The sequence below is a fragment of the Orycteropus afer genome, unplaced genomic scaffold (assembly GCF_000298275.1).
Source record: "Orycteropus afer afer isolate SDZICR_OR568_19922 unplaced genomic scaffold, OryAfe1.0 scaffold00334, whole genome shotgun sequence".
In the NCBI taxonomy this organism is placed as follows: Eukaryota; Metazoa; Chordata; class Mammalia; order Tubulidentata; family Orycteropodidae; genus Orycteropus; species Orycteropus afer.
This window is the reverse complement of record NW_006921921.1, coordinates 3,379,425-3,404,181: the sequence shown is the minus strand read 5'-3', so window position 1 is coordinate 3,404,181 and position 24,757 is coordinate 3,379,425. Positions and strand designations below refer to the sequence as shown.

At 37.8% G+C, this 24,757-nt stretch overlaps 1 protein-coding gene across 1 annotated transcript in view; it reads left to right on the top strand.

Annotated features, from left to right (window-relative positions):
* NFYB (nuclear transcription factor Y subunit beta) overlaps positions 1-7,366 on the top strand; it is an 8,264-nt gene extending 898 nt beyond the window's left edge. The window contains exons 2-6 of the mRNA XM_007952397.2: positions 710-840; positions 3,045-3,242; positions 5,932-6,013; positions 6,911-6,990; positions 7,334-7,366. Coding sequence (XP_007950588.2) covers positions 710-840; positions 3,045-3,242; positions 5,932-6,013; positions 6,911-6,990; positions 7,334-7,366 — 524 coding nt within the window. The remainder of the gene's footprint in view (positions 1-709; positions 841-3,044; positions 3,243-5,931; positions 6,014-6,910; positions 6,991-7,333) is intronic.
* The last annotated feature ends 17,391 nt before the right edge of the window (positions 7,367-24,757 follow it).

Here is a 24,757-nt window from a genome sequence, read left to right as displayed (position 1 = left end):
AGAAACTAGTTACTGTACTGAATTGTTCATGGCAAGTTTTTTGTCACATATATATATTTTTTTCCTACCACAATAAAACAAATTTAAAAAAAAAAAAAACTAGTTGCTGCATTAATAGTAATCCAAATCAGTCAGTAATATTCAAGACCTCTTTTTCCATTCTGTATAAACCTAGCTTTGAAGAGACAAAAATCTAACAATATTCAAACAGCCTTGGTTTGTACTTTGTGAGTTTTATAGCTATGTCATGCAACAGTTGTTGATAGAGTACCACCTTTGTGGCAGGTGCCATACCAAGTCCCACAAGCTGACCCCTAGCATCAAACAACAAATATCAAATAAGGGAGTTCAGAGATAGAATTATAAAATATGTCAGAGAAAAGACACAGAGAAGCACTTGTGGTATTTTGTGGAAGGGAGGGATCACTCCTGAAGGTACCGTGGAGGTGTTTTTGAGCTTCCTGAAGAACAGGTTGGTAGGTTTTGAGTAGGCAAAGTTGAAGATGAAAGTATTCCGGGTAGGTTGATAGTAATGAGTTGGCTCAGTTTGGGTCCTGACATGATTATGAAAAGAACCATTAGCCTAACTCATTCCCAAAAGGATTAGGAAATGAACTAGCTTGGTTCTTAGTCTAAATTGGTCCAGGTAGTTTCTATATCTTGAAGTAACAATTATTAGAAGCTTTAAACCTAAATTATTTTTCTTTAGATACTGAGGATAGCATGAATGATCACGAAGACACAAACGGCTCAAAAGAAAGTTTCCGAGAACAAGATATATACCTTCCAATTGCAAACGTGGCCAGGATAATGAAAAACGCCATACCGCAAACGGGAAAGGTAAAACGCAGATGAGAAGCTTCACTAGGTGCTTGGGTGAGGGAGAATTGGAAAACCACCTGGATACATACTTAAGAATACAGTTAGCTATTGGTTTTTGTCACTCAGCCTTTCAACAAATGAAGTATTTCTTTCAATTCTACATACTTAGTTTCTGAACTGTGTTCTATTTTTAGTTCTGTCATATCCCCAAATGCTACTCCACCTCAGATTTATTGGGAGCAGATAAAATTACAATAATCTTTTTAAGGAAATAAAGACCTCTGGTGGTACAATGGTTAAGGCATTGGACTGGTAACCAGAGGTCAGTGTTTCGAATCCACCAGCTGCTCTGCAGGAGGAAGACAAGGCAGTCTGCTCCCATAAAGATTTACAGCCTTGGAAACCCTATGGAGGTCAATATGAGTCAGAATCCACTCAATGGTAGTGGGTTTTTAAGGAAATAGGTGACTGTCAGAACTCTCGGACTTGGACATAAGTTTGTAATTTTTATAATATTGCAGTAAAATTGGGTGATAGTAGTAGTAAGGTTTTTTTTTTAAGTCTTTGTATTTGGAAACAATTGGTTTTTATATAATTATAGTTATTAACTGTGCCTTTCAATTCAGTATGATCTTTTTTTTTTTTTTTAAGTAGTTTTGTGGGAACGCACTAACCACATGTGGCTGTTGAGCTCTTAGAAATGTGGTTAGTCCAAACGGACATGTGACACAGATGTACACTGTAAAATAGGTTTGGAAGACTTAGTCTGAAAAAAAGTAACATCTCAGTTTTTAAATTTTGATTCTTTGTTGAAATGGTAACACTTTGGTAATATTGGGTTAAATAAAATAGATTATTAAAATTAACTTTACCTATTTCTTTTTTCTCTAATGTGGCTACTAGAAAATTTGAAATTACGTATGTAGCTCCCATTACTATTTGCTCACCTGCCTTTATACAAACGCAGCTCATAAAGTGGACACAGAGGGAAAAGTGTTTCAGCACGGATTCTGAGTGTCACTCCTGGTAGAAGTGACTTTGGAATTGCATGGTTTAAACCAATAAGAGCTTCACTTTCAGACCTTGGACTCTTAGGAAAGAATTGTTTTTGTATCAGATGGCAGTTGTGTGCTTCTCCATGTAGGTTTATAAAGAAACTCAAAATCTGCACCTGGCACTCTGTCTCTTCACTAGTAACAACATTATCATTTCACTCTCTTCTAAGACTCAAGTGAATTCAGTCATTGGTGCATGCCAACTTCCCCCCGCCCCATGGAAACGCAGGGGCACAGAAGTGACACTTTTCCTACAATGTAGTATGTACATATACAACAGGTTCTCGGGCACTGGGTTAGTAAGAGTTGTTATTTTGCATGGAGTAGTAAAGACAGCCAGTGGTTGCTATTAAATTTGTACCGGTATGCATTTATATCTTTTTTCTGTGAATAGTTGTCAAAGCTTTGCTCAGTTGTATTCAAATTTTTATTCTGACTGAGGGTTGCAATTTAAAAAAAAAAATTGTTTTTGTTGAGAATATACATAGCAGAACATAACCAATTCAACAATTTGTAAACATACGATTCAGTGACATTGATTACATTCTAAAAGTTGTACAGCCATTTTCACCATCCTTGTCTGAATTGTTCTTTAGCAATTACTCACTACCCCCCAAGTTTCCTATCTAAACTTTTGAGTTGCTGTTGTTAGTTTAACTCCATATAGGTGGCTCTTAAAGGAGCACAGCACTGATGGCAGACCTTCTTTACTACCTAAGCTAAACTACTGTTTGATTTTAAGAAGACTTCAGGGGATATTTTTGGTTTATGGCTTGAAGATTATGAGGGTTAGAATTTTGATAGCCATGTTGTGTTACTATTATTAGCATACAGTTCAGAAATTAAAGGTTAACCAGTCATAAACTGGATAATGCAGTCTTTCTGGGCAGCTCTGGTGGCGTAGTGCCTAAGGCATTTGACTGCTAACCAGAAGGCTGGTGGTTCAAACCCATCAGCCACTCCTTTGAAGGAGGACTTGGCAATCTGCTGCCGTAGTGATATCACCTCAAAAACCCAAGGAGGTGTCACCATGAGTCGGATCTGACTCGATGGCAGTGAGTTTGGTTTGGTTTTGATAGTCTTTCTGAGCAGCATTTTATTTTTGTGGGTTATTAGGAAGGTGATAGTTATATTTCCTGCAAATTTACCTATGATTTTTCTCTTCAGATTGCAAAAGATGCCAAAGAATGTGTTCAAGAATGTGTAAGTGAGTTCATCAGCTTTATAACATCTGAAGCAAGTGAAAGATGCCATCAGGAGAAACGAAAGACAATCAACGGAGAGGATATTCTCTTTGCCATGTCTACGTTGGGCTTTGACAGTTATGTAGAACCTCTGAAATTATACCTTCAGAAATTCAGAGAGGTAAGCAGACTGTCTTCCATTGCACTTTAAAAGAATATCTGCTACTCTAACTTTTTGAATGTGTTGTTATATTATGTGCCACTTCTCAGAATATGTAGTCATTTATCTTACCACACTAAGATACTCTTTTTTCCCTTCTTACTGACAACAAAATAGTTATGTAATGATCAAACACATGGACTCTGGATTCAGACTAGCTGGAGGCTAAATCCCAGCTCCACTACATTTGAACGCTATGACCTTGGGCAAGTTTAAGTACTTTGAGCCTCAGTTTTCTTATCTTAAAGTGAGGCTAATAATAGTACCTACCTCACAGAGGTACTGAGAGAACTAAGCGCTGTTTACAGATTGAAGGTTTGTGGTGACACTGTGTTGAGCAAGTCTGTTGGTGCCATTTTTCTAATAGCTTGTGCTCATTGCATGTCTGTATCACATTTCAGTAATTCTCATAGTATTTCAAACTTTGTCATATTGCTGTTGCACACTTAATAGACCACAGTGTAGGATTATTGTGTTTTGGATTATATGTTTATCTTAATGTACTTTTTGATTATATGTTTATCTTAACGTACTATGAATATTGAATATAAAATTAATGCCCTCTTACCTCCTTGTACATTAGAAATGATTATGGGGTATGGATAATGGAGTCCGCCTTCAGCTGATACTTGGATATGGTAAAAAGGGGAATAGAATTTGCCCAGCAGAAACACAGGCTTTTATTTCAAGCCCTGTGTGTAGAGTATTAGGGGCTTAGGTAGAAAACCTGAGCTCCAACCAGAACTACTAAAAGAACAGAAGATCTGCATTTGAAGACAGGATGTACAGAAAAAAAAATGACTGTTTGGAAAAATGTTGAGCAAGCAGTTAGGCTTTGGGTGCATCAATGCAGGAAAGTCATGGTCCATGAGAGAAACCCCTTCCAGGACTGAAAGTTAAAGGAAGCCAGCAAGCATAGGCTTGTATGCTGCTCGCTGGTGACCACCTGGGTCCACTTGAGTGGAAATGGGGGAAGTGCAGCAAAGAAGAAATGGGCTGAGTTTGGTACTCTTTGACCTAGGCCATGGAGGCTGGGGATGAGAGGAAGGGCTGGCTGGTCTGAGACACAAGGAGTTGTGAACCTACGGGCATTGAAATAGTCCCTGAGGATGTGAGAGAAAGTGCTGGCTGGTGTGAAGTGAAGTGAAGAATGTGACTCCCAAACTTGAGAGCTGGAACCCATGACCTAGCTGGGATGGCTAGGGCTAAGCTGACCAGAACCCGACCAAATGAAGAGGAAGGTGTTTGACACTGAGCTGGTGTTATGTTGCTCCAGTTTGATGGCTTGTGCTGGGCTGGACTTAGCTTGTTTATGGATGCAGATGCCCAAAATTTCCAAGCAGAACATAACATTCTTCAATGAGAAAGGAACATGCTTGTCTCCTCACAGTACTGGTTTGATAGGGATGGGCAAATTTGATAGGGATGGGCAAATGGCTGTCTAAAATGGAGGAAGATAAAAGGCATGAAGTGGCTGGCTTATACCTTTCATGGGTGTGGTTATTCTTAAACTGATGGTGAAGGGGATGTTAATTTTTTAAGTACAAAAGGGATAATAGCTAGAAAAGGCAGAGGGTGGCCTGTGGTGTAGTAAAGTAACCTGGTGAGGCTTTTCTAGCCATAAGTCTTTGTAAACTCTGTGGTGGAATTTGCCATGAGCAACTGAGTAGCTTCTGGTTGTTAAAGTTATCCACCTGGGGTATTTCTGTTGAGAGGGGCACAAAGCAGTGTTCTGGGAAGCTCGCTCTCTCTCTCAGCTGTACAGAATTCTGATACTGGGATTGGTTAGTTTGGCTACTCTGCCAGGCTCAAAAGGAGCCCTACTAGAGGCAGAAGGAGTCTCTCTGATTGCTGGCTGAGAAAAACATGCTCCTGAGAAACGCAAGAGACATGCACTGCTGAGAGACAGATGCAAGAGACACACGCTGCTGAGAGACAAACACGAGAGACATGCTTTGCTGAGAGACAGACGTGAGAGACATGCACTACTGAGAGAGTGATCTGCTACTGAGACAGCCGGCTGCAAGAGACTGAGTGCATTTCTGAACTTGAATTGTAGTCTGGTGCTTCCCTAAAAAACCCGTAATTTGTGAGTTGTGTGTGGCCACTGCAGCGAATTATCAGACCCAGCAGAGAGGTGGTGGGTGCTGCCGAAGGAATGATTGGTGGAAGGGCTGGAGGGAGGCAGCATGTCAGGCCTGGGAGGAATAGGCCTTGGGCTCTACTGATGGTGATTCCGTCTTCCTCTTCTGGGGTTAAAGGAGGTCAGAAGATAAGCCCTCCTTGCCTCTTTGGCAGCTCTTAAGTCCTTTCTGTATAATAAATGTCTTTGTAAGATTTGTAGATTTGTAAGCTGAATGTTTATGGTATTTTGCAGACTTCATCTATAAGTCCAGCTTTATTATCCATTTGATATGCTGTAAAATAGGATAATTTGTTTTTAATCCATAAATATTTTAGGTTTGTTGGGTCATAAGCTAACACTATCTTGCAATGATAATTGCTTATAGAAAGATAGCATTTTGAAGAACCTTTTCGTGTAATTAACCAGAAATCTTAATACTCTTTAATAGCTCCTCATCTTAGGCATCTCTTTGGAGAACAGTTTCATTGACTACTAGAGACGACTGGTCTGCTTTTGTTCCCCCAGGCTATGAAAGGAGAGAAAGGAATTGGTGGAGCAGTCACAGCTACCGATGGACTAAGTGAAGAGCTTACAGAAGAGGCATTTAGTAAGCAGTGTTATGATAAATTTATGCAACATTTTTTCTTACAGGTCATGCTGATTATTGGCATTGGTGACTGCTAAATGTCCATAGTGGTATTTCTGGACTGTCAGCATTGAGTGTTTGAAAAAGTACTGTGTTGTATAGTTCTTATTAACTCATGCCATTATATTTGAAGTCAGTGAGTGATAAGCTTAGAAATTTTAATCCTGCGGAGAGTTCTTCACTGATCGTCTCACTTCCCACGTTGTTGTTATGTGCCGTCAAGTCAGACCCAGCTCACGGTGACCCCTCCTTGGGTTTCCGAGGTGGTATCACTATGGAAGCAGATTGCCCAACCTTCCTTCCGAGGAGTGGCTGGTGGGTTTGAACTGCCAGCCTTCTGGTTAGCAGTCAAGTGCCTTAGGCACTACGCTACCAGAGCTCCTGGTTTTGGGTAGAAATTTGTGAGAGAGAGGAATGAGAATTGTAGTTTGTAATATAAAGATTTCTTTTTTAAAGACTATGTTGTTATTGAAATAAAAGTCTAGGTGATTGTATTTTTCATAGATATAAAATAAGTGCTGCATATAAACTTGGTTTATGTAATTGTTGCTTCCAGCCAGGCTTCATGGGGTAGCTGTAACCATGAAGCAGAAACTCCATGTCAGTCTTTTGCAGATTTATACAGATGTACAATTAGGTTAACTAAAAGTACATTTTAGGGATATGCAAGTTCATGAAGTTGAAAAATGTGATAGAGAAGAAAAAAATGTGCTTTTGGGGAAACATTTTGAAAAATGGAAAATTAGGAGTTTTTGATTTTGCCAAAGATTACATTGATAAATAGCAGAATTGTAATGAGACATTAATGGCTGAGAGTAGGTGCAGTTCTTTTCTGACTTTTTATTGTGTGTCTTTTAGCTAACCAGTTACCAGCTGGCTTAATAACTGCAGATGGTCAACAACAAAATGTTATGGTTTACACAACATCCTATCAACAGGTACAGTACCTCCTTTGTATTTTAAACTTGAAAAATTTCATTATATCATTATTTCAGCACATTACTATTAAGGACCTGGTAAAATAAAGCAGATTGTGTTTTCTCAAAACCCCTAACTCTTAATAGTTAAAAATATATGACATGTTTATGTTTGCATAGATGATTTTAAGAAAGATACACAAGAAACTAAAGTAGCTGCCTCTGGGTAGAGGGAAAGAGATCTGGGTGGAAAGGGGAGTTCTTTTTCACTGCCTATCGTTTTTATTCTTTCAATGTTTATAACATATATGTTAATTTAATGCTTTTTTCCTTTAAATCCATGTAATTAAAAATTTGTTCTCAGATTTCTGGTGTTCAACAAATTCAGTTTTCATGATCTGAGAAAATGATGGAACAGAGGGTGTGAAGCAGCGAAAGAGACTGTACTGTTCCGGAGCAGAGACATTGAGGAAGAAGTGACTGGTGAAGAGATGTCTCTTTGTACATTAAATAGCTGTAATGTAGCTTCCTGATGCTTGACTAATTGAGGTGTTAATTCTGACTTGAGAATCTTTTTCATGGATGATTTTAAAGAAAAATTTGGATTTTAAAGGTATTAAAGTATTTTTGTTTTGTACGAGAGTTTGTTGCTCTGTATGAATCCTGTATGCATTGTATATTGCGATTTATTACTGTCGAGAGATTTGTAGACAGTTTCTTATTTTCATATTGAATCATGTTACTTTTGTAATTCAAGTAAGCAGCTGGGTTAATTCATGATGTTTATACCCTTTTAATAAAATATAAGGGTAGAGTTCATTTTGAATGCAAGTTGCCTTTATTATAAAATTGAGTTTGTCTTGGTTATACAGTATCTTGCATGATAACCTAGCTAGATTTTTAGCTTTTGATGTATTTATTAAAATTGGAAAAAAAAAGTTTGGTTTTTTTTTTGGGGGGGGGTGTAAAACATTCTTAGCGTAAGTACCATTTTTAAAAAAATGTAATTGAAAAATTAAGTGTGAGTGCAGGAGCAAAAACCGTCTACCGTATTAAACTTGGTGCCCGTTAATGGTGTTCACACTGCCCATCGTGCCTGACGAACAGTCGTAGTTGGAGGTTTCTGTTAGACTAGATTTGGTTTTGAGTTATGTGAGTGGTGCAGTTCCTTTCAGTTTAATGTAATCCCAGTGCTCTTGAAATGGTGCCCCTTTTGTTTTGTACCTGCTTTTTACAAAGCATATCTTCAAATACTATAGTATTTGAATTCCAGAAGAGGAGTTTTATAGTCTGATGGTAAATATCCTCGTTTTACTTTTTTTATCAAAATGTCAAGTTTCCTATTATACTATGGGAACCAGGAAACATCAGGCTCATTGTGTGTACAGACCTTTTGCGTGGATGAAGAATGAAGAACAGAGTGAATGCTATGAAATAGAAGCCACCATCTTCTACTGTGCTGTCTTGATCTTTGCAATAAACTAAACTTAGATAATGTAACTTTGTATAATTTAGTAGTACATACTTGAGTTGTTCCTTTAAGGTGAGGATGTATTTTCTCTTTTTTTTAATGTGTGAAATTGAGTTGTTTTATGTATCACCAGTGCCACTGTATAGTTCGGGTGAATGTCATCTTTGAAAGACACTCAAATTTGTAAGGCAGAAGCAATTTCCAGGATATGGGCTGGAAAGAAACATTTACTTTGGTAGAAGGAGCCTTTGCAGACATATTTGGGCTAATCTGAGGTTAATTACTTCTCTCACCCCTCAACTCCCATTTGACAAATAATCTTCATTTAGAGAAAATTCAAATAGGCAAATAAAAGGGAGGTGGGAGTAAGCAAAACCAACCACCATCCTACTGTGTTAACATAGTCATAGTAGCACATAACATCCTACCAATGTTAATATTTTAGTAACTAATAATTTGTCCTTTTAATTTGCTAAGTATCTTTTTTTTTATATATAAAAATTGGCTGATACTGTACATACTGTTTTGTAACCTGCTTTTTTTTTCACTTAATATATTGTAAACATCTTTCCAGGCCATTGCATAGTCTTCTGTATTATTTTTGTGGCTTTATTACTCTTGATAGTTGAACCAGTATGCAATCCTATGTTGGACGTGTCAGCTATTTCCACTTCATTGACTTTTGGGCACATCCATGACTGTTTTAAAATACATCCTTAGATAGAATTACTGGGTTAATGTGCAGAATTTTATTTTAAGGCATTTGATACTTTTATGTTTTTGAACTATATCCCTTTTGATCCAGGCAGTATGGTCACTATATATAACTGATCAAAATCACTTGGTCTCAGACAGATCCTTTCTCTAAAATTAGTAGATTGTGCTATGTTTGAGTATATATTCAAGATAAAACAGCAAATACTAAGTTTAGGAAATACTTGGTGAAAAGGAATCTGGCCTTTTTAAAATTATATAAGTATAAATACTCTAACTCACTGCCATGGAGTCGACTCCAACCCATAGAGACCTCTCCTTGGGTTTCCGAGGCAGTATCTCTACAGAAGTAGATTGCCCAGTTTTCCAAGGAGTTCAAAACCGCCAGTCTTCTGGTTAGCAGTCAAATGCCTTAGGCACTATGCCACCGGTCCTAAAGGAATACTAGTTACCTTTAATACTAATTGAACATAGTTATAAGGGCCCAACTAAAAAGGACTTCTAGAGCAATAGCCATTAGGCATGAAAAGTAAAATAGTTTCTACCATTTGCCAAGACTGAACTCTTAAAATGTTAGATGGTAAATATACGTCTACTTTTCCTTAGGAAAGTTGTTGGTTCTTTTATCAACAGCCCAGAAAGGAATATTTGATGCTTTCTGTGATAAAATATGCCTCTTGAGTCATTCAAATAAGTGATAACTGGATATGATCTATACCAAAAGCTAGTCTATTTCAAATATTATTTCTGGTCTTCTTGAATTAGTCAGTTCACATAAGCTAATAATTCACATATATTGACCGTATTAAAGTGTCATATAATGTGATTTTGAGGAAAAAAACGGAACGACATTCCTAACTTTGTGTTTGAAGCTGTACAACACTGAAAAGTAACTGTTCTAATCTGTGGCTTTTAGAGCTGGAAACATTACCTTTGCTTACATCACCAAGTTTAGCTCCTTGTTGGCCGTGTCCCAGCCACCCTGATATCTTGGCTCCTTGTTGTCAAATACTTTGCATCACCTAATCCTCCTGCCATGACCTTAACACATCTACTTCTCTATGCCTCGATATTCTTCCTCTGCCTGGATCACTTCCACTCATCCTTCAGGTTTCAGCTTAAACTTCATCAGGACAGCGTTTTAAACATTTGTTAAAACTTACAAATCACCACATAGAGAAGTAAGCACCACTTAAAACTGAATGGCTTGTAACTCAGCCTGTCTTGCTGGCCCCTGAGGTCATTCTCTGGAGTATGCTGCCTTTTGTACCGGATTTCAAGGATTTCTAAAACCGTAAGGCAGATCCGTTAAAATCATGTACCACACAAATGGCACTGGGATGGATTCTCTGCTCTGGATTCTGGCCATTGCCTTTACTGATGAAGAAGCCTAGTAATAATACAGCTACAGCTCTCCTAGACTTTATTCCAGAGACTGTTTCCTTTTGCACTTTAAATAGACACCTATGCAAGTAAATGTAAGAACTCCTTTTCCAAGGTTAATGCCAACAAGTGTGCCAAACAAGATTAAAGTCTGTAAAGTAGGTGTTGGCACTGTCTCTAGAAGGTTAATGGTCATGCATTAGTTTTTGGGGTGCAAATTATATGTTAATAGGTAATTCCCCCGTGTTCCACAAAATACACTTAAGATTATAAAATTCCAGTATTATGGTGTAAGCTTTTCCCTTTTAGGTATAACATTCCTTGGATATCCTAAGAGCAAGTAGTAGCAGGTTTGTGTCTTCCTTTTGCGACCAGATTTCCAGAGCCCAGTTTTAACGGTACTTCTGAACCTTGAACATTGGGTAGTTGCTACGCAGAGGTAAGTTACCACAGGCGATACCTTTTAGGTAGGACAGGTACTCCAAGGGGCTCATTGATGCATCTGTAATCTCACGTTTACAAGAAACCAAATCTAAATCCTTTTTCAGACGAAAGCACAGTCATTAATCAACACAAAGAAGTAATATTTGACCTAATAGCCATTTAAGGAAATAGCACAGTCATTCCTGACTTTGGAGGAAGAGTGTAACTTTTAAAAATGGTTTCTTCCTGTAGATATCCAGCCTTGTAAGTAGCAGTCCAAGGCTGGCGGTTCAAACCCACCAGCCACTCCTCGGAAGGAAGGTTGGGCAATCTACTTCTGTAGTGACGCTGCTTCGGAAACCCAAGGAGGGGTTGCAATGAGTCGGGTCCGACTTGACAGCACATAACAAGTAGCAGTCCTCCACACCAAAAAAGTGCTGTCTTGCAGGACAATGCAGAGCAGAGAACTAGGTATCATGTAAGTCTATATACTACAAAGTACCATTTTGCCTACTCATAACAAGGACAAAGTGAAAGAACAATCTAGACTTGTGTTTCCAGGAGGTACCCTCAGTGCCTCCGTTTTTAGGGGAAAAAATGCTGAATAATACATTTTTAAAAATGGAATATTAATATAAAAAATATTTAAAAACGTATCAGAGTTGCTATCAAAGTAAGGACTCCGCAGAACTCCAAAAATGAAGTAAAATCAGGACACGTGAGGTGTAAGCCAGTTCTCAAACGCTGTGCTTGCTCCCAGGGTTTCTGTTGAAGTCTGGAGAGCTGAACTTTGATAGCAGTACAGTGAGCACCAGAAATAAAGCCTAAGGAGAAGGAATCCTGTCTGTCTCAATTTTGGTACTTGGTGAAAGAGGAAAAAGTCACCACCATCCTCAAATGTGTAAAGTAACTACAGGCCAGCCCTCAAAGTGGTTTGTGATCTGAAATTATAGAACCTTCAAGCTGATCATCTGAAGTGGCCCCAGGTTGGTAGCTCCTAAAAAACAAATTCAAGGTTCTCCAATCCATTCAGTTTGCTTCGAAGAATACCTGTTTTCCAAGGAAAATAGTTTAAAATATCTCAAGAGAAAATGGTACAAGTGAAAAGTAGAATATACTACATTCACCCACAAAGGCATTAATACTGGTATAACACAGGAAAAATGAATGATGTTTAAAGAAACAAGCAGAAAATATGAACGGACTACACACAGAACAAACAAGATCTGTTAACCAAGTAGAACTTTTAAGGAAAAGAAATATAGTAATTGAAAATAAAAATACAACAAATAGAGAAAGGAGAAAAAATAATAAAAGGGCAAGAAGGCTGGGAAAGTGGACAAACAAAACTTCCCAGGACAAAAGACAATTTTTAACTAGGGGCTAGAGATAAATCCAAATACATGTGTAATCACAACAGATATAAGTGGACTAGACGATGTAGTTGAGATAAATTTCCTCTGGCCTTACGTTTTTGGTGTGTCTCTTGCAAACTTGTAAAATATAAAGCCAAATAAATATCTAAGATCAAAGACTAACCAAAGAATTGCTGTATTAAGTAACAACAAAAGCAACAAGTATTTACTAGAGATAAGAGTCACAGCATAATTATAAAAGGTTCAACTCAGCAGGAAGTTTTAACAGTTCTAAATTAGTATGCATCTAATAGTCAAAAGAAAAAGCAAGTACAAGTTCAAAAGAAAATGAGAAATCCTGTCATGGTGAGATCTTGAGATTCTTCAGTAAAGAGAAATCAAGTACAAACTAAATCAGGAGATCTGCACAGTGTGCATGCACACACGTGCACACACACACACAAACTCCCTGCCATTGAGTTGATTTCTACTCATAGCAACACCCAAGGCTGTAAATCTTTATGGAAGCAGACTGCCTCATCTTTCTTCCATGGAGCAAGTGGCAGGTTTGAACCACTTACCTTTTGGTTAATAGACAAATGCCTTAACCACTACACCACCAGACTAGTGAGATTTAATGGAAATGTATAGAACACTAAGGAACCCTGCTGACATGGTGTTTAAGATCTTGGCTGCTAACTGGAAGGTTGGTGGTCCGAGCCCATCAACCACGCTGTGGAAGAAAGATGTGGCAGTCTGCTTCTCTAAAACTTCCAGCCATGGGATTCCTATGGAGCAGCTCCACTCTGTCCTGTTGGAAAGAAGGTTGGGCAATCTACTTCCACAGTGATATTGCCTCGGAAACCCAAGGAGGGGTTGCTAGTCAGGTCCGACTCATAACAACATAATACAACAACAACAACTCTGTCATACAGGATCACTATGAATTGGTATTGAGTCAAAGGCAGTGGGTGGCATGGTTTTACAGAACACTATACTTAACAAGGGAGCTCTGGTAGCATAGTGGCTAAGACACTTGCCTGCTAACCAGACGGCTGGTGGTTCAAACCCACCAGCCACTCCTCGGAAGGAAGGTTGGGCAATCCTACTTCCGTAGTGATACTGCCTCGGAAACCCAAGGAGGGGTCACTATGAGTTGGGTTTGACTCGACGGCACATAACAACAACATAACATACTTAACAATTGGGGAATACGCATTCTTTTCAAATACACATGGAACATTTATGAAAACTGACCACAGATGGTCATAAACCTAGTCTCAAATTTCAGAACACTGAAATCATACGGGGTTGATTTCTTTGGCAAAATGAAATTAGAAGTAAAATATTTTATTTTTGAACAATTAGAACTCCCCTGGGGGGACCTCACTGACACTGAGTCAATTCTAAGTCATAGCAACCCCCACTGGGTTTCCAAGACTGTAAATCTTTATGGAAGTAGATTGCCTCATCTTTCTTCTGTGGAGCAGCTAGCTGGTAGATTTGAACCACTGACCTGTTTGGTTAGCAGCCAAATGCCTTCACCACTACACCACAAGAGCTCCCCTGGCATTTGGAAATTTTAAAATCTACTTTAAAAACAGCCAAATAGTCAAATATTCAAACCTCTATAAGCATTTCTCAAGAAAAAATGAGAAGGCACAAATAAAGCAAGGGAAATGAGAAAAAGGTCCTAACTATATCTGTTGAGCAGACTAAGATACAAGGGTAACATGGACAACTTCCTATGAAAAAAAAATGAAACTAAGATGAAATTAATAAATACTCAGAAAATTTCCTTCAATTTCTCAAAACTGACTCAAAAATAATATAAAGTACTAAAGATGCTACCATTTGTTTTAAAAAAATGAATCAGTAGCTAAAAAGTCTCTCACAGTAACCACATTCTTTTAAAAACTAGTTTTAATCTTAAATGAACTCTTCCCGAAAATTGAAAAACTCATTTCATAAGGCCATTATAACCTTGATACCAAACCCAAACAAGGTCGATATGTGACTATTACAGGCTGATTCCACACATGAATACAGGTGCAAAAACCCTAAACAAAGTACAGTATTGGCAAATTGAGTTCAGCAGTTAAATAATGTATGCATACACACATCATGATCAAACTGGGTTTATCCTAGGAATTAAAAGGCTGACTTAATATTAAAAAGTAGACTGCCATAATTTAACAGATTTAAAGAGAAAATCATTTAAATAGATGCAGAAAAAAACAATACAACCCAATATTCATTTATAATAAAACCAATCAAGCCAAACCTGTTGCTGTCGAGTCAGTTCCGACTCATAGCAACCCCATACGACAGGGCATATCTGCCCACAGAGTTTCCAAGGTGCAATCTTTAGGGATGCAGATGCTGAGTCTTTCTCCCATGAGCAGCTGGCGGTTTGAACTACTGACCTTTCAGTTATCAGCTGTATGCTCAACCGCTGTGCCATCAGGCCTCCTTATAACTAACAGCAAAGCAGAAATAGAAGAACCTTCTTTAAACTGATTAGGGCCATTTATGGGAAAAAAAATATTGAACAGTGAAATATTTCTTAAAATTCTTTTTTAAAATCAAGGCTAAGACAAGGAGGCTCACTATCATCACTTCAGGTCCTAGCCATCACAGAAATAAATGAAACAAAAATTTTAAGGTATAAAGATGAGAAAGGAAGAAATTGCTATTATTTGCAGATGATATGAATATAAAAAATTCACAAGAATATCTAGGTTTATTAGAACTAATAAAAGTGTCGCATGGTTGCTGGATTCAAAATGCATACATAACCTTCCCAAAACCCACTGTCATCGAGTTGATTCTGATTAGGACAGAGTAGAAATGGCTCATAGGGTTTCCAAGGCTATAAATCTTTACAGAAGCAGACTGCCTCATCTTTTTCCCATAGAGCAGCTGATGAGTTCAAACTGCTGACCTTCTGGGTTAGCAGTTGGGCACTTAACCACTGTGCCAGATCCAAAATTAATATATAGCAATAATATTTCTATAATCACCAACAGATTAAAGAAGTGTTAACAACAACAATTTACTACAATGTTAGAAAACAACTCCTAGGAAGAAATCTAATATAAGACTTGAAGGGTTTATAGAGAATATCATTAAAGTTTATTGAGAAGCATTACAGAAGATCTAATAAATGGAGAGGGATACAATGTTCTTGGTTAGGAAGACTCAATAACTGAAAAAGTGTCAGTTTTCTCCAAGCTGATTAACAGGTTCAATACAATTCCAAAAGAAAATACACAAACTGGGAGAAGATGTATGCAACACATTGAACTGACAAAAGGATTGGTGTCTAGAGTACATCATCATATGACTCAATGAAAAAGACACACAATCTAATAGAAAAATGAGCAAACACATGACTAGGTATTCACGGAAGAGTAACCCATAACACATGAAACATTAAGTAAATTAAACCCACAGTTAAGATAACACATATTAACCACTCAATTGATAAATATTAAACATAGTAAAGACCAAGTGTTTACTAAGGTGTGGAGCCATGGACTCTCAGCCACTGCCAGTGGGAGTGTAAATGGTGCAAATGCTTTAGAAAACAATTTAGCATTACTAAATCAAACCTGCTCCTGAGAGCAGCAGTTCTCAAGTTGTGGGTCTCAGAGGTCCTTTCTTAAAAATTATTGAGGACTCCAAAGACTTTCTATCTATGTGGGTTTATCAATATTTACCACATTGGAAATTAAAAACACAAAAATATACAAGCGTACACTCCATTAGCTGTGACTGTGATGTCATCATACATCTGGAAAGTATTTAAACTTGTGAAAAAATAAGAGTGACCAGGACAAATAATGTCTTAGTATTACTGTGAAAATAGTTTTGTCCTCACAGACCCCTCCGAAAAGGTTTCAATGTCCTCAGGGGTCTCTGAACCGCACTTTGCAAACAGCTGCCCTAGAGCAACTCTTGCCCACGTGCACCAGGGGACACGTGCGTCAATCTACTCATTCTCAAGTTCATGGAGCACCACCATGTGCTGGGCACTGTTCCAGACACTGTGAATGCAACAGAGAACAAAACGAAAATCCCTGCCCACACGGAGCTTACACTGTAACTGGGCAGAATGTTTATAGCAGCACTGTTCATAATAACAGAAAACTGAGAATAACCCGAAAGTTTGTAAATAGAACAGATAAATAAATTGTAGCATAGTCACCCAATATCATACAGCAGTGAAAACAAATGAAATACAGTAACATGCATAAACATGGACGGGAATCTCAAAAACAAGGTCAGAAAAAAGAAGTCTCAGAGTACATACAGTATGTTTTCATTTATGTAAAAGTTCAAAAATAGGAAAACTAAACAATGTATTTTTTAGGGAAACATATATAGATAGTAGAATCATTAAAAAAAAAAGGGAATTATTAACAAAAATTTCTGAATAATATTTACCTCGGGGGGAGGGCAAGGGAAGACACATGGGGCTTCCAGGGAGCTAAGCATGAAATGTTTTCGTTCTTAAGCTGATGGCCGAGTAATTGTGTGATAACTTTATTTTTCAAACTGTATGTATATTTGTGTACTTTTGTATGTATTAATTTCACCACAAATATTACTAAAAGAATAAAGATATAAAATATTTAATACATCCTTTCATCAGAACAGAGAGAACTCAGTACTTCAGCTACTGCTGTGCTTTGCCTGTCAGCTAATAATTGTAGCTGGTGGGGAAGAATCACGTGATCAACAGGAATGGAAGTGAGTATAGATCATTCCTCACAGAAGTTACCCAGATTCCCCAAGGGTCAAGATCCAGAAATAAGGCAGTTTCATAGTATTGCTCTGCCAAGTTGGCTCAGAGTCACTGGCATGATGACTCAGTTAACTGGATATTTTGCTCAATGGGTGTAATTATTTGTAAAAAGCAGAGAATGAAATGATAGGTGATGCAAACCTCAAAACTGACACACACCACCCTCTTTGCTGAAATCTGTTGACTTTCAAAAGCACAAATTCTCTTGCACATTACAAATGCATTTGTATGAAATATTCCAAAAATACAGAAAGTACACGGTTATATTGACTGTTTCTCCACATTGATCAATAACAGGTGCCAGGTTGGTCATAAAATTGTGATAACAATTTTGCAATCATGACCTTTTGCCAAGGTCATCATTGCCAGTGCCATTTTGCAGATTAAATATGACTTAGTTTAGGTGCATTTCTCCTGACTCAGGGAATTAGCTAGGGGTTCTGAAAAAATTCTGGGGGTGGGTGGGTGGGGAGGATCTTGAAACACTCCATCCATCTTCTACCCAAACAGGGATGCTACAGCTGTTATCTCGCGGTAGGGGACGGTGGGGGTTAGTGCAAGCAGTAGACTAGGCCCAGCAGCAGGACATGGCCAACAACCCATTCTCGGGGAATAAAGAAGAAGAAAGTGTATTCTCCAGAGCCAATGTCCCCATCTGGATCTAAGCATCTCATCAGAAATTTCTAGAAACTGTAGATATTTAAAAGTCCTAGGCAGGCACAGGACCCAGAATCTTACTCATATTTAAGCTGATATGGACGATGCCACCAGGGGGTGCTACACTGCAACGGGTGCTACACTTCCTTTATGGATTCCCCATCAAACAGTCAATGTGCTTGGTAGCTAGCAGAGAGGTTGGAGGTTCAGTCCACCCACAGTGCCTTAGAAGACAGGCCTTGTGATCTGTCTGAAGAATCACGCACTGAAACACTGTGGAACGCAGATCCACTCTGACACACACAGGGTTGGAATCGACTGACAGCAACTCCTTCTGTTGTTATCAAAACCTCTAAGTAACCCCCGTGGGAGCTCTGGTAGCATAGTGGCTAAGACACTTGCCTGCTAACCAGACGGCTCGCGGTTCAAACCCACCAGCCACTCCTCGGAAGGAAGGTGGGGCAATTCTACTTCCGTAGTGATACTGCCTCGGAAACCCAAGGAGGGGTCCCTATGACAACAACAAGTAACCCTTAGCTTGCCAGTCATGAACATGACCTTTGGCCCAGCCTTCTTCCTGTGGCATCTGTAGCTACACTGTTCCTTCCCCTATGTTCTACCCTTTAAAAATAATAATAAAAACCCTCTCTTGCAAGCTACTCTGCCATTAAGTGGCATACTCACACTTTTGTTCTATTCTATGGGAATTTTAATGCCTGGCTTAGTAACCCTTTCCCAATATGAAATGGAGAGGTAAGGAGGGAACGCTTCTCAGATTCTTAGAGGACTTCCACTCTCTCTCCCTAGCTAGGAAAATGCCAGGAAGGAGCATTTACTTAGCTCTCCACCCTGCCCCATACTGTTGGAGGAATGGATAATCCTCCTGGTCAGAGCTGGACATTTGTTGGACCATGATTTACTCTGTGTTCAACGAACAAAAACCAATTGCTCCCTTTTCTTTTTCACCTGTACATGCTCAGACACAAAGGGCTCTCCTGTGCCTTCCTTGAATCTTATGCTCAACATTGGTGTATTCTTTTCCCGTTTCTTGGTAGCAAGGAGACCAGGAAGGAAGAGTGGGCAGAACAGGAAGCCATGCTCCTCTTCTGTTATAGCTTCCATATCTGATATGTTACCAATTCATACTTTCTGTCAGGGGTTAAATATGTAAGTACCCTGATGCATCTAGGCAATTCATAAAAACTTGTTAAACCAACAAAACCAAATCAGTAGATAAGTAATACTTCTGTAGCCTCCACAGGCTCACACCCAAGGTGGCATCACTACAGAAGTAGATTGTCCAGTCTTCCCTCTGAGGAGTGGCTGTGGGCTTGAACCGCCAGCCTTCTGGTTAGCAGTCAGATGCCTTAGGCACTATGCCACCAGAGCGCCTCTGTATTCTCAAGACTTTAGAATTTGAGACACATGGCAGGAGTGGTAGCCACACTGCAAATCTGAAGACCTTAAAGTACCATGCTCTTACTGAATTCAATTTATCCAAAATACTAATGTATAAAAGAATTTTACACTCAGTTTCAGATGGCCTTTGTTCAGATTCATGATCTTTTAATGGACCCACAAGTGGATATTTTCCTGATTTTAGTTCTGGAGACAACAGAAGAAAAGCAAATTGATACCAATTAGATCTAGAAATCTGTTTTGAACAAGGATGCTGATTCCTAGGATTCTGTAGCCTTTTCTTTCTTCACCCAGTTTACAGAATTTGTTTTCCCCCAGAATGTTGCAGTTTATGTTTATATTTCCAGGAATGATCAAAAGTAGCCTTTTCTAGAATTACAGAGATACAGAAGTATAGGGACTCACAAGTATAACTAGATGACTTGGAAGGGAGATGTGCCAATGTCATGTTATCTTACAGCAGTGGAAGAATCCTTTGTCCCACAAGCTTAGAGATGACAGCATCAACCTGACTCGACGTGTAACAGAAGCCAGTGCTGCTCTTATCCTGGTCTTGCGTGTTCTCTAGCAGTTCCCTGTATTAAATAAGTAGGTAGTTTTTTTCTGTTGTTTTGTTGTTGTGTGCCATGGAGTCGATTCCAACTCACTGTGACACTATAGGGCAGAGTAGAATTGCCCCATAGGGCTTCCTAGGCCGTAATCTTTATGGGAATAGATAACTAGATCTTTTCTCCCATGGAGTGGCTGGTAGGTTTGAACCACTAACCTTTCAGTTAGCAGCTGAGGTCTAACTGCTGTGCCACCAAGGCTCTGTAGGTTTCTTTCTCGTGCTAGACAACTGCCCATGGTTTCCCCACATGGAAATCAGAAAGATTAACTTTTGAAAGATTGTTAGGTCATTTTATTGATTGAAAAAAACAAAACAAAAAAAACACCACCAAACTCCCTGCCATCGAGTCAAATGCGATTCATAGCACCAACCCCCAGTGGATTTCCAGGGCAGTCAATCTTTATGGAGTAGATTGCCCCATTTCCTTCTGTGGAGCAGGTGGTGGGATTTAACCACCAACCTTCTGATTAGCAGTCAAATGCCTTAGGCACTGATCCACCAGAGAGCCTTATATTCCTGATCAGCTAATGTTAAAAATCATAATCCAGCAATACCCACCAACCTCATTAAATGCTCCTATCTTTTCAGAACAGCATTCTTAAGACCTATAAAAGCCTATGTTAGATGTTCTTCTTCCCACCAAATAAGCATGCAGCACATCACTTGCTTATCCCAGAACTTCTCTTAGGAACCTAACGAACAGCAGGGTAGAGTAAGATAGGGTGATGGAGTTACTTCCCCCACAGGCTTGTCAAATATGTTTGAATCTCTTTCCCTTTCAAAGCCTCCCTCCCATTTTGACCCCCATTTGAGTGAGGGGTGTAGAGAGGTATAAAGGTGGGGATTTTCTTTACTTGTTCAGGGAAATATTTCAGTACCAGCTAAATAGCTGATATAAAAGGGATATAAAGAGCTGGCTGCCCCAAAGCCTTCGCATGTGGCAGAGGGAAAAGGATAATGCCAACCAATCGGGGCACATAAGTTTTTGGCTGCCATGATGGAAGACTTAACAAAGGACAGCGGGGGCACAAAGAGGAGGGTCAGATCTACCTGGAGATGAAGTACGTCATCATCGGTGGGCAGCATTTGACCTGGATCTTGGAAAAATAAGTGGAGGTGAAGAAGGGACTGAAGACAGGAGTAAGTGCGGAAGGAAAGACAGAGAGCAGGGTGTCACAGAAACTAAAACACACAGAAATCTCAAAGGAGTGGGTAAACATTTCAAATGACAGGATTTAGTTCCATGAAGGAGTTCCTGGGATTTGGGAAATAGGTTATGGCTGACCTTTGAAAAAGCCACTTTAACGAGCAGTGGGCAGAAGCCTGGCTGTGAATTAAAAAAGGGTGAAAAGCATACAGAAAAAAAAAAAAAAATAGAAAAAGAAATGAAAGTCAAAAAGTGGTGGCAACTACTCCTTAGAGCCATTTGCCTTTTTCACTTTTAAGCCTCCTAGTTCAACTATCGTTAGAGAGGCATCTTCTTTCTACGGGAAAATGATTCCCAATTACAACCAACTAACTCATAAACAAGTTTTTAGACACAATCTATTCTCAATTTAGAGAATGCCTACATTCTTTCTTAAAATGAGTACTACAAATCATGTTTCTACAGATTGACTCTGACATCACTAATTTTCCTTTCATGTACTCCAAAATAAATAGCATTTGTAATTGTTTAATATCATAGAAAAGGTGCTTTATTTTACATATCATTGGTACACAATACATAAAACCATCTAAAATCAGTTCTTGGAAAACACAACAACAAAGTCTATTTTGCAATCTACTTGATTTATGATTAGATGACTACAATTATTTTAAATACTAATAATCTCTTTATAGCCAAAGTTACAAATGATTTTTATGTTACAAATGCTGCAGCTTTATTTTTTTTTTAAAAAAAGCATCTTTATAGTTATAGTAGACCATATCTCTAATCAGAACATATCTTTGCTAGTGTACAAGTCTTGAAAATGGGTGAACAGTTTTGCCTTTCCATAGACAACTATGTTTATGTAATTGGGTCATGGGGTAGAGGGTGACATGTGGTAAGATTATTTCTTTTTTAAATTTCAGATAAAACTGAGTTTATATTTGCCTTATTTATAATTAAAGTTGCCAAAGAAAGTTTACTAAACTAAAATGAAGCCCAACAGTATTCTAGAAAACGTAATTTTAAGAGCATGCACATCAAAAATATTTTTTACTACATATGTGAACGAAAGTTTTGCAGAGCACAGGAAGAGAATGTGGCATAAAAGCTTGATACATCTGAATTCCTTAACCAACTGGAGGAGTAAAGAAAGTAATTTAACTCAATGTAAATCTTCTTATGGAAAATATATGTATGATATGGCCCACTGCTATATAACAGGAAGATGCACAAGTCCTAAGAAGCTAGAAGCACTTCTCTTTATTTGTCCCCAATCCATACTACTCATGAACATACAACTCCAAGATCTCTTACTACCTACTAGTGTCAAAGTCACAGAGATTTCTCAATGGCATCTTTCAGTCACCAATCATTTTTCAGAGAGATAAATGTGACTGCTTAGTGTACAAATGCCCCCTCCCCCCCAAAAAATGACAGCAGAATCTGGGCTAATTCTCAAAATGAAAACATTTATTATTTTAACAATCCTTTGGAATAGAAAGACCGTCCTTCCCTCTGGAAAGTAAGTTGTATGTTAGAACCATAGCTTCATATTCACCTCCTGGTCTAGAAAAGCAGAGGCATTTAAGAAAAGTAAACCAAAGGCTTGAAAATACTCAATAGGTAGAACTCTGACACTCGAACAAATAATCTATCCTTTGCTTAAAATAAATTTATTCCTTGTCTTTCAGAGAAGTGCTTCAATTTTACAATGAAAAATACTGGGTTGGGGGGTGGGAAGAGAAGTGCTTCAAGATACAAATTGCTAATTAATGCAGAATAAGGAGTTCAAAGCCAGGCTTTTTCTAATAAAGCAAATGCATCATTAAAATAATTGGGCTTAAAATATGTATTTACTATAACTTCCCATTCTTTTTTAACTAAATATACACATACATATGACAAACCCTAGCATTTAATATGTGCAAAATTGCTTACCATTTATTTTAACTTTACCTTTGGTTAAGTATTTGTTTAGCCTATATCAGACACATTATGGAAGCTACACAAATGATTACAAACATAATATTGAGGTAAGTTAAAAGTCTACTAGTGCAAAAGCAAGCATATGCTAAAAGCCAAGCATATGAGTTAAACAAATGCAGGATGAAGCTCTCACCAAGGGACTTGCTGGAATACCTGGAGAAGCTCCTTGTAAACATTGTTTATAAAGTACAAATTATAGGTTAAGGATTCATACAGCCTCAAAAAAAGGTATTCTGCCAACACCATCGTAGTGCATTTATTTTACCTTTAGAGTTCAGAAACCACTCACTGCGTGTCTCATCATTTGTGTTAAGAGTTTGCATATTTTCAAGAGAAACCTCACGAGACACATTAATTACAAATACTGTAGTATAAAAATCCCAGTTCTTTACAAAAATTATATATTAAAATATTCTATACATTTTAAATTAGTAACTGGAACACACATATATATCTGTTCTGCACAATTAAGTCCATCTTTGCTGAGGGCATTGTACATTAAGTCTGAAGACATAGCTACTCAGTCAACCTAAACTGGTGTCAAGTGATGTGGCATAAAAGAATAGACCTGTGCCCCTGCAGTTACTGCAGCTCTTAGCTTGAAATATCTTTTCTGCAATTATTGCTCTTGTATATTTCCAGATTTGAATAGGCAGTGAAATTATGAAAATTCCTAAAGGTTTAAAACATATTACCACTAACAGAGTGTTCATAATACCTATCTGTTTTATCTTTAAGGTTGTAATGGAACCTGAGTAAGCAGTCTAATGCTTATATTTCAGTTGTAAAAAAGTTTATACAACTTCAAGGTAAAAACAATGCAAAAATAAAACATTTAGAGCATTTACAAAATCTTACAAATGTTTAAAACACTATTTCAAAACCTGTATCCTGTTAAGGTGCTTCTTTCTTTCTGCAATAGGAGGACATAAAGTTTAATTCTGAATTTTAAGTTAAGAAGTTTTAATTTCAGCAAAAGCAAAATTAGGATGATTAAGACAGATGTTAAAATGTTCAGGATGTATTTCACTTCTTATGAAAATAGATAATTTTAATGTTGAAAGGGATCTTAAAGGTAAACTCTTTTAACTGCTTCATTTACTAGTGAGAAAACTGAGGGCCAGGTAAGCAAAGTGCTTTGGTCAAAAATACATAAAATATATTGGCCTGATAAGAATCAGGACAATCCATCATTCTTTTTGTATTTTATCATGATCTTTAGAAAATAATAAAAATTCAAAAGGAGACTTTCTGAACTTGCCTCTTTAAAAAAAAAAAAAAAACACTTCTTACACTTTGTGCTACTGTAAATAAACAAAAAAGAATAAAATGCTCCTAAAATTAGTATAAGTATTATTTGATAGAACATAGTTGTTATCAGATGAGAGAATACTTAAAGCTAGGACATTTCAATATAAAGAACATTTACTATATAAGAGCATAATAGACAACAGCCAGTTACTAGAATCATCTAGTAACTCTAGGATGACTGAGTTACACGCCTTTATAAAAGATATTAGGGTAATAAAGCCTTCTGGCTTTATATATACTAATATATCTATCTATCTATCTATCTATATATACACAAACACATATATATATCTATATATATGCTAATTGTCAGAGTCTTTGCTTCTTTTCTATTTTTATTTGGATCTAGAATTGAGCAAATACATTTTAAGAACAACTTACAAACTCAAATTCATAACTGCTACAGATACAATCAGAGAAGACTCTTTTAAATGACAAATCTTTGTAACTAGTTACTAATAAATAATCATAACAACAGCTTCAGTAAAAAGCCAGT